This window comes from Populus trichocarpa, chromosome 3, assembly GCF_000002775.5.
Source record: "Populus trichocarpa isolate Nisqually-1 chromosome 3, P.trichocarpa_v4.1, whole genome shotgun sequence".
In the NCBI taxonomy this organism is placed as follows: domain Eukaryota; kingdom Viridiplantae; phylum Streptophyta; class Magnoliopsida; order Malpighiales; family Salicaceae; genus Populus; species Populus trichocarpa.
The window spans coordinates 8,841,245-8,851,892 of record NC_037287.2 but is presented as its reverse complement, the minus strand read 5'-3'; the positions used below and the strand labels follow the sequence as shown (position 1 = coordinate 8,851,892).

At 31.8% G+C, this 10,648-nt stretch overlaps 2 protein-coding genes across 2 annotated transcripts; both read left to right on the top strand.

Moving 5' to 3' along the window:
• Nucleotides 1-2,293: 2,293 nt before the first annotated feature.
• On the top strand, nt 2,294-4,873 carry LOC7475710 (uncharacterized). The gene is made up of 3 exons (XM_024596405.2): nt 2,294-2,687; nt 3,375-3,606; nt 4,041-4,873. Exons 1-3 carry the CDS (start codon nt 2,596-2,598, stop codon nt 4,332-4,334), a joined length of 618 nt encoding a protein of 205 aa, XP_024452173.1. The 5' UTR covers nt 2,294-2,595; the 3' UTR covers nt 4,335-4,873.
• A 1,340-nt stretch (nt 4,874-6,213) lies between these two features.
• On the top strand, nt 6,214-10,284 carry LOC7478364 (uncharacterized). The gene is made up of 3 exons (XM_002303222.4): nt 6,214-6,442; nt 7,226-7,936; nt 9,627-10,284. The coding sequence occupies exons 2-3, from the start codon at nt 7,226-7,228 to the stop codon at nt 9,906-9,908; spliced, it is 993 nt and encodes a 330-aa protein (XP_002303258.2). The 5' UTR covers nt 6,214-6,442; the 3' UTR covers nt 9,909-10,284.
• Nucleotides 10,285-10,648: the final 364 nt, after the last annotated feature.

The following is a 10,648-nucleotide window of genomic DNA, read 5'->3' as shown; positions in this document are numbered from 1 at the left end:
CAATTAGTGAGGGCCTCACTAGATATAGGATAGACTAGCTTGATTCTTCGTGCTATGCCAAAGATTTCTATATCAATCAATTAATAATGTTATTTAATTTTAAAATTTTATATTAAAAAATAAAAATTTGTTGCATACACAGAAGCCGATTTACTATTTTCATAACAAAATAGGGAACACATATTTGATATGAAAAAGGCTTTTTTTTTTTTTAAGAAACTGTTGAGACATAATTGTGTTTGACATAAAATTTTTCTATGAATCTTTTGCAAAAGTCTCTCTAGCTAAAACTTACTCCTTTGTTCATATATAATAATAATAATAATAATAATAATAATAAAGATTTACCATGTTGTGAAAAGTAATTTTAAATAAAAATGCAAAAAACAAAGAAAAATAGATGCTCTGATAGTTTTGAGCTACTTGATATGAAAATAAAAGAATAATTAATTTGAAAAACAAATGATATAAAAACTAACAATAAAAAACTAGGCATTTTATTCTCATTAAATATTCAAGAAAAACAATTCAAATAAAAATATAATTAATTAGTTTCACGTATAATTAATCATAAAATAATTGTTAACATTACCATTAAAAACCTTTAGTCTTATTTGAAAAGAATGGTATCATCATATATTTTTTTAAAATAAAATTATAATTTTTTTTATTGAAAATACATTATTTTATAATATTGAAAAATATTGAAAATTCTAATGAAGGGTGTGTTTGGGATTCTGGTAGCGATGGTGGTTCAAAGTGCTTTTCGCTTTGAAATATATCAAAATAAAAAAAAAATATTTTTAAAAATTTATTTTTGACATCAGCACATCAAAATGATTCAAAAACATAAAATAAAAATCTATTTTAAGCAAAAAAAAATTTAAAATTTAAGGGAACGCGACCAAACACACCCGAAATCAAGTCGAGACACTTAGGCTTGGCTATATGGTTAGGCTTGTAAGCCTGGCCTTAATAAGGAAAAGGCCTAAACTCAGTGTGCCTTACTTCATTTTTTAAAACTCAAGCGAATCGCACGTAATTTACCTCATCTACTATAATAAACTTTGGCCACCTCTAGTGGCTGAGAAATTAGGTTTTAGGTAATTTGGATCTCAAAACCTAAATTCTAACCTATTTTCATCTAAAACCATCTTTGAAACCTTAATAATCACATTTTCAACCTTAAAACACCTTCTAATTAGTCTAAAAAGTCAAGTTGGATATAAACAAATTTTACGGGCTCTGATTTATTTTTTTGCCATGATTAAAAGCTCAGATCACTTTATCAAAGTCTCTTTTTCTGGAAACCAATTGATATAAAATGGACTTTTTTTTTTGTTAAAATATGGTCAACCAAAATCTTTATCTCTTATCTCTCTTTCTATAAACTTTCTCTCTTTCTTATCTCAACACTCTAAGATGTCAATGTGAAGAAAATGAAATGTGAGTGCTGAAATGTCAAAACTAAAAACAATAAGGACCAAAGATATAACAATACAAAACTTAAGAATGAAATTGAACATTTTAAAGTACTATATAAATACACCATAGCAATTCACAATGCTCATGCGAATACCACTATAATAAAAATAACATAAAAAGTCTAGACCTTTTAGTATATTACTAGTTTTGGTGTTCGCGCTTCGCTGCAGGGTTGGACTTTTTTTATCATTTCATTGAGCAATCAAGTTGCGTAAATACTTAATTATCTTTTTTATTTGGTAATGACAAATAAATCATGTTAAAAGATTTTAATGCTTTTAAAAATCTATATTAATTTTTTTGGACGGATTAAAAATACCTTTACAACAATGTTTTAAAGTGGTGTGCATCCACCTTGATTTCTCAAGGTGTTTTAGCTTCTTTTAATTTTAATTAAGTGATTTATTTTTTTATTATTAAAAAAGAATGCGAGGCCTTAATTTGGTTCTCAATAATATTACAATAAGAGGAAATATTCAATGCATACTAAGTTGTCAATCCCAATTTAAAAAAAAAAAACCAACGAAAAACAAAATCAAGGAGGAAATTCTCTCAATATTTTTCATCTAGGGCAAGGACTCTTCTATTCATACCTCTCTCTCTATTTAATTTTTTTTTTAGTAGGTCAATTAAAACCATAGCTAATTTTACTCCTTGTCGTTTCTCTAGAAACAGCAAGTTTTAAGTATTATCTATATTATTGAGTGGCAAATCGTTCTACAATAGGATACATATTATTTTATAAAGTTCTAAAATTTTCTTTCAAAATTTACTTGGCATTAACTTCACCTATTAAAATCAAATCTTCCATGCATGGCAAAGAAGGGAAGAGAGAGAGAGACAGAGAGAGAGAGAGAGAGAGAGAGTCTTGCTCCACTGCACTCGATTTTTTCGGCTAAATTAAGACCCTCACATCAGGAAGAGAGGGTTGTATTGCAAATATGGATTCGGAAAAACAGTAGCAAAAAATAGAAAAATAGGTTTGTATGTGTCATTGCCATCGTTTTCTACCATCGCTTTCTAAGAAACGTGTAGAACAACTGCAAGGCAGCCTCTAATTTTCCACCATCGTGGGTCCTAACATCATTTTCTTCTCCATTTGATGCTGTCATGGCTTCTTCAAAGAGATGGGCAAGCATCATATCGTCTATTGCTTCTTTTCTTCATTTCTTTATCATAATCTTTCAAGTGCCCGTTTTCAGGTAATCTATCATTATATTACTTTCTTTTGTATTTAAGGATGTTTATCGCGGTAAAGTTGTTTTTTAAAATATTTTGTGTTTAAAAATATATTAAAATATTTTTTTTTATTTTTTAAAATTAATTTTTGATACGAATATATCAAAATTATATAAATATATATATATAAATTAATTTTAAAAAATATTTAAAATTTTTAAAAACAAGGCTTTGCAAATCATCCACTTAATTAGTCTTCGTTCAATGTCCTTGTCACCCGCTCAATCAAGACCCTTTCTCCATCCAGTAGTATCACACCTTTCAAGATGGGAACGATTTTTATTATAATTAATTCTCAGATATTTTCAATAATTCAATGGATTTTCAGTGCAATTCCTTTTCTGCCCCATAAAAAAAAAATATAAAAATAGTTAGGCTATCATTTCTGAGTTTTCTGCAATACTTTTTTTCTTCGTGTTAGACGAACAACCACATATTAAAGGCGTTCTTGTTTCCTAACCGAAAAATCAAGCTCTAGATATTGTTTTCATGAAGTTTCGTGAATTAGGGTTAACTATAATTTTTCGATTCCTGTACTGAAGAATTGAAAGAAGTTCTTTGCTTGTCATGGTGCCAATTTCACCCACAAAAGATATCTCTCAAGGGGGGAAAAAAAAACTTATGTCTTGGTTTCTTGTTTTTTCTGACAGGGTACCATGTAGGACTGGAACATGTACTTCACCTATAGAGGTCATGTCCTCCCACTTGATTGCAACTGAACTCTATCCTGCATTTGGGCCCAAGGCTCTTCTGTATCCTGGTGCCATTGCTAGATCTTATAGCAAGAACAGAACCTTCCCAAGCTATAGTAAATTGTCGAAGCTATATAACTTGACCAATCTGAGGAAAACCTCTAAATCGACTGATCTCCAGCACCTAGAGGTTAGTAACTAGCATAATAAAATTATCAACTCTCTGTCATAATGTTTATGCTATAATAATTAGATTTTTCAAACTGAAGACATTGCCTTAAAGAATAATAACTTATCTAATAATTTAAATTAACATGATTCTTTATATAATATTAAAATTTTAATAATTAAACAGTCATGAGTTTAAATCTTATTATCTTTATTTATTTAATAAAAATTAAGTATAAAATAGTATGGATCTATGTAAGTTTTAAATTCAAATGATTTTCACTTGAAAACATATGTTAGAAAATAATATAAATAATATTTTAAGAACTTAATTAACAACTTAAATTTTTAGATTAAGATACTTCTTTTTTATCATATTTTTCTAATAAATCAACAGTTGAATACGTATGATATCTTGGTTGTTTCAGTAACTAGACACCATTTGTGTTTCGCTAGATTCTGGCAGGAAGCTACTTAGCAGTGGCAGGAGCAGTATTAGGTCTCATAAGGCTGGGCAGGACGAGCCTCTTTGGAACACTGCTTATCCTATGGGGCTTTGTAAGAGAAGTCATCCTGAAAAACTCTGCTAATATGAATTCCGCGAGGAGTATCCATATCTACCCAGTAACAATGTGCATTGCTCTTCTTTGTGCTTTCTTGACTATAAGAAAGGATGTTAGAAAGCTTATCCGTTGTTGCAGAACTCGGCGAGGTGCAAAGTCTCTACGGTTTAAAGCGAAAATTATGTGATACTTGCTACTGGATTAGCATTTTTATATGTATAGAAAGCAACCATTCTTTGGATTATATGGGAGGAAAGAATAGAGGATGTTGCATTCGGAGTGCTACGTCTTTAGAGACTTATCAGAAAACATATGGAATATTGGATGCATAGGAGGAGTATGTTTTGGATCGTCTTGTGGCTTGTAATTGGTTCGTCAGCTTTTCTCAACCACTGAGAATGAAAGGAGAAGTTATATTTGTTGCAGTGGCTGTAGAAAACGAGGACTTTCGAAGATATAAAATTCAGAGAATTTCCAAGACTGTCGAAAGTAGATTTTAAAGGGGGACCGGACCTCCTGTAAAGCACCGATTGCCATAGCCATGGGGTCCTCGGAGAAAGGCAACTCTGTGGGTTTTGGCAAGTAGTGTATGCGGACGAATATCTTTTTGTCTCTTCCTAGGGTTTAGCTTTCAATGAGGGGTCACACACATCAATTGTAGGTGTGCACTTGCAATCAATGTGCTATGCTAATATTGCTCAGGAAATAACAATTGATTTTCAGTCACTTCAGCTGTTAAGATCTAAAATTCTCAGCAAGAGACCTTTCATTTGAAACGAAATTTCAAGAATCGGAAAATGCTACTCACATATTTTCAATGGCATGTATGGAATTGCAGTAATTCTAGTTTAAAGTTATTTTTTTTAAGAAATATATTAAAATAAAATTATTTTATTTTTAAAAATTATTTTTAATAACATCAGCATATCAAAACAATTTAAAAAAATATATAAAAATTTTTATTTTAAACAAAAAAAATTAAAATTTTTAAAAATATAGTTTGCACCACGTTTCCAAACATAAAATATTATTAAAATTGCTTAACCTTTTAACAAATATGTGAAAATAATTATCAAATGTAAACATATTAAGGTTAAAGAGTAAAAAGTCAAACCTTTTCGTTCATCAAATTGATTTATTATATTGCGAATTATGAATTAAATAAGATAATAATATAATAAAACATGTTTCATCTGAAATGGTTTTTTAATAATTCAATTAATTTTAACTCCATCTAAATTTAAATGTTTAATACCTTAAAAAAAAATTAAAACGTCACTGTTTTAATAAAAAATAATTAACTGTAACTAATCTAATTAATAACTCAACAGCAACGAGTCATTTTCCAAATTAGATTTCCATATCTTGCTAGGAAAAGTAATATAATAGTAGTTAGTAGCGGCTAACAATGGGAATTATGGCGTGAGGGCTGGCTCAGGAATATCAGGATTAAAATCATGTGGGGTGCGAGATTATCAATCAGGAATGTGCTTATAGCAAGCAGTCATTCAGCTTCCAATGCCAAATGGCACCTTCCTTAATGATCTATCACCTTTTTTTTTTAAGAACAAAACTAAAAAACACCTTCGACTTCCAAGATTTTTCAAGGCACCTTGTAACTTGATAGTAACTTACAAATTGTTTGGAAAAAAATTGGAAAGTGGAGGGAAGGAAATTAAGAGAGGGAAAGGAAAAATGTAAATTCCAGACATTTTCTCTCGTTTAAATTCAGATATGGTGTCGATAAGATTAGGAACACACCCTGGAGATCCATATACTTTGATCGGTGATGACTCTTCTGCGTAGAGTTGCATTATAATTAAAAAATTTGACATAAAATATGCAAAGGTTTTTTTTTTTTTTTGGTTATGACAAAGGGTATTCTCGAATTATCTTGTATATTAATCAAGATTAAATCCTCTTCACATAAGATTGATTGATGTTGATTCTAAAATTTAAATCCAAAAAATAAAAAAATAAAAACATACCCTTTTAATCATCAAACCAAGTTCTTTAAATTATATATATAAAAGGGTAAATTGAATAGCAATAGAGCGAATCACATTATGATGCCATCCATGTATATTCTTTTTAAAGAAAAAAAAAAAGAATTGTTGTTGAGAAATAAACATTACGCTAACCTAACAGTTACTTGGATTGCATGAATGAAGTATTTAAGGATACAGTTCGACAGTTTAAGCCACTCCTCCAGTCACCTAATCGACGACACCAAGATGAACTGGATTCTCGTTTCACAGCAGGTTAAGAGAACTCAAGTTGCGATTTCCAGACAAGGTAACTAACATCATTTGTATCTCTGATGTTTTCAGTGATTTTCTTGTTTTAACTGGCGGTAGTTACAGTAGAGCAAGATACAGTGTGAAGTGTGAAATGTGAAATTTGGAGAAAACTTATTGGCCTTGAAGATTTCTCTCCACTTGCCAGTTACCTGCCAATGAGTGATGGGTCCATCTTTTTTTTTTTAATTGGTAAAAGGGAAAAAAATCCTTGAAAATTTGGAGGTTTAGTGTCTTTACTTGCTCCTGTAAGTCCCACTTGCCTTTTCTTGATTTCGATCTTCATTTTGGGTCCTTTTTATCTGCCTCAAGAACATTTCTGGTTTTGGGAAGTTGGGGTTTTTCTCTCGTGTCTGAAGAATATGGGTGGTAGTCCCACTGATTTGCCTTGCTGAAGGAGGTTGTGTCTTTTGTAGCTACTTTTGACAGGGTTTGCTGGTTTTGGAAGTGGGTTGTTGCTTATAAGCTCCTAACTTGGATTTTTAAATATAAATTGTGGTTGTCCAAAGGCTGAAATTTGGTAACTTCTGATCATTTGCTTCTTTCGGATGTTGGTTTTCCTTCTGTGAAGGCAAAAATTTAAGGAAGATTGTACATGGAGAACTTATTAAGTAGTTATCAAGTGAAGTATAGAAATTTCAATAAAATTCTTTTTATTTTCTGAGTTTTTGTTCACATGTGAAAAAATAGACTTAAGTCTGCAACTCTTCTCCAATAAAATTCTTTTTAAATTCATCCCATCTTGTTACTTTGATAAACTTGTTTCTTTTTTGTGTTGGAGATGTTTGATGGGAGCTTGGCAATGCCTTTCCACACGTTGAACCCATGTCATTTATTGGGTCATGTAAATACACATAGAGCCCTCCACAAGTCAAGGTTGCAACCAGTTCTAGCTATACCCCCATCATCAATTCTCTTGCACACAGATGAGAGTGGTAAATTTCCTGATTCTAAGAAGGGTTCTGGTTTGAGAGGAAGGGATTCTTCTGATTCATTGCTTAGTCAAGCAAATACAGTGGGTATAATAGGAGGTATATCAGTGAATTCTGCTTTGAATTTCTTGAAAAAACTAGTCCAGGGGAGTTCAAAAGAAGGAAAAGATTGCTTCCCTTTTGTTCTTTGCTCTGATCCAGTATTGAACAAGGAGCTTTTATCACATGAGAGAAATTCTTGTCCTTGTCCCAGGAGGCATAATGAAAAATCTCCATCGGATCATTCTGCAATTGCAGAGAATCTGCAGAATAAAAGGGTTTTTCTTGAGAAATCAGGAGTTCAGTGCATAGTAATGCCTTGTCATATTTTGCATTCATGGCATGATGAGGTTTCTAAGGGGTGTTCTCTTCCATTCCTTCATATGGGTGAGTGTGTTGCAAGGGAGCTCAAGGAAGCTAAGCTGAAGCCACTTGAAGCTGGTAGTCCTCTGCGGATTGGGTTATTAGCCTCCAATGCAACTTTGGCTGCAGGGTTCTATCAGGAGAAATTGCAGAATGAGGTAATTTCATTTTGGGGCTCCTTTTCTCTTATGTATCAGATTATCCTTCCATAATAAATCCAATTAGGTGTGGTCTAAATAATCAGTAATTTCAATCTAACGTTCTGAGAAGCTTATATATCTGGATTTTATTTTTTGATCATGCATGCCTTACAATTCATTAAGTGGGAATCCTGATCTTCTACCTTTTATGACTCAATGCGAATGATCACCCTATCTTCCAACCTTTTTAAAATATTTAATCATGAAGGGAAGTTTTTCTGAAGTTACTGAGGAAGCTTACATACTATTTACATGCACTCCCATCAACAGAAGTTGTCTGATGCCTGTCTTAAGTGATCTAACGTAATTTCACCTTAAGATTTGCTTAATGACATGGAATTGAGATTTTCTTTTCCCTTCTTCTATGGTTATTCTGTTGCATGTTGATTATAACCCTTGTTGACTTTTACTGCCTTTTTCTGTTTAGTGTTGGATTCATGTTTTCATTTCTTCTTTTTGAATGAATAATGCTTTTAAGATTTTTTTGTTGAGAATAATAGAAGCATTGGTTCTCATTTTACTCATGCCATGTAATTACCCCTCAGTGACTTGTGCAGCTGCTCCCGCGGGGCTCATGTTGGGGGTTCTATGCATTCAATTAAAATGAATGGACTGAAATACTGTAGGAATGTCATGATATTTTCCAAATGAAATATGTTACTCTCAATGATTATTTGGTAAGGATGTAGTTCCCATCTTTCTTTGCCTATATAAATGACTTTCATGCTTTTAACATTTTTAGTGTCTCTAGATATCTCTATCCTAGATGTTTTGTTGGGATGCAAGGAAGAGAAGAGGAAAGAAAATTGGTCAAGAATTACTTTTGATATTGGTTTGATTCCCAAATTGTGAAAGCTCTCATCAGCTTTATCAGAAACTTGTGCTAGGCTGTTGATGCCAGTTTTATTTTGTTTTATTTCTGTTTTATTACTTCTGATTTCTGGGATCACATACATTTTCTTCCTTGTCATATTTTGTTGATGAGCCTAACCAAGAAACATCAAATGCAGTTGCATCACACATACACATGAATATATGTGTGCATTTCCAACTTTGTTGAATATGCTTCAGTTGCAGGAATTATAGTGTGTTCCATGGTTACCAATTCTGCATTAGTAGATGCTACAAAAACTCTCCCTTTTTATGTCAGGAAACAGATTGAGTTGCATTTTCTCTAATTTATTATCCTAGATAATTAATTAAGGTGCTGCTTTATGTGAATTGTAGATAGTAATGGGATGAAATATATTTCGACACCAAACAATGATTTCTGGGCGAAATACAATTTCTTTAAGTTCTAATGCCTTTTGTTATTAGTTATTACAGTCCCATGATCATGTCCTTCCTGCACAGATTAAGTGCATTTCTTACTGTATGTTGATCACAAATGCTCCATGCATTACCTCAGTTTCAATTACTTAGTTTCATAGAAGTGGATATCTTCACCGTGTTTTCCTTTTCCTGTCCTATGTGACTTGAGTAAAATCCCGTGTATGCTTCCTAGATTGTTAGATTGCAAAAGATTTTTGCTTAGAAGGAATATTCTTTTATCATTTTCAGTTACTAGATAAAGACATGTTATCTATTTTATCCATGTCACTGGTTCTGTTTCATTTTGAGGTACCTTTTTTTTTTTTGGTGTATGTAGGGATTTGAGGTTGTGCTTCCAGATAAAGCAACCATGGAACACACTATAATTCCTGCAATTGAAGCTTTAGACAGAAATGACATGGAAGGCGCACAGAATTTGCTGAGAATTGCACTGCAAGTTCTCCTTGTGAGGGCAGTGAACACAGTCATCCTTGCTTCGGAAGAAATGCGTGATGTTTTGCCTGAGGATGATCCACTTCTCAAGAAATGTATTGATCCAATGGATGCATTAGCCCGTTCAACTATAAAGTGGGCGCAAGCTGCAGATAAAGGTACATAAATAAAGTCGAGAACAGGACTACTCTGTTCTTCATGGATCTCCATTGATGGAAAACCTAGTCTTTAGGTTAAAATATTTTGGTATACATATATTGTTGCCATTCCTGGGGAATGTATGTGTTAAAAATTGGTCCCTACACCGTTTGTTTTTCAGACAGTGAAAATTATCAGATAGAACTGTAATGAATATTTGTCAAAGAAATACCTTCATAGCTTCAGTAGAAAATCAAGAAACAAAAATCCTTTAGTGAATGCTTGTTGAAGAAACCAAACAGTGTATTTGTGTAGTAATTATTTGAAAGTATTGCTGTGACTTTTTGTCTGCTTTCGTTTCATTGTAATAAACTTCCTTGCTATAAACACAGCTTATTTGGCCATTGCCCATCTGAATTTATATAGAAGCTATACATAGTTAAGATTTCAACAAAGCGAGGCCCAAGAAGGGGTATGTGGAAATATACTTACCTTACCTTTCATTTTATTTTTTATTTTTTTAACTGTTTGCTTTGATGAACTCCAACCTCATAGTTGCATGCCCAAATATGGCTTCCCACTAATTAAATCGAGGTTCAAAAATTGTAAATCAAAGTGTGTGTGTACTTTAGTTTATTGTCATAAAAGCCTATTAAACAAAAAATTTCCAACAAAAGCTTGGAATATATATATATATATATATAAAAGCATGTAAAAAATATAACTAATAAAAAATATATTTTTAACACAAAAATAATAATAAAATAC

Bases quoted from the DNA above. Each gene is read 5' to 3' on its own strand.
- LOC7475710 (XM_024596405.2), top strand. From the start codon at position 2,596: ATGGCTTCTTCAAAGAGATGGGCAAGCATCATATCGTCTATTGCTTCT. The intron at 2,688-3,374 runs GTAATCTATCAT...TTTTTCTGACAG, and splicing joins TTTCAAGTGCCCGTTTTCAG to GGTACCATGTAGGACTGGAA. The intron at 3,607-4,040 runs GTTAGTAACTAG...GTGTTTCGCTAG, and splicing joins CTGATCTCCAGCACCTAGAG to ATTCTGGCAGGAAGCTACTT.
- LOC7478364 (XM_002303222.4), top strand. From the start codon at position 7,226: ATGTTTGATGGGAGCTTGGCAATGCCTTTCCACACGTTGAACCCATGT. The intron at 7,937-9,626 runs GTAATTTCATTT...TGGTGTATGTAG, and splicing joins AGGAGAAATTGCAGAATGAG to GGATTTGAGGTTGTGCTTCC.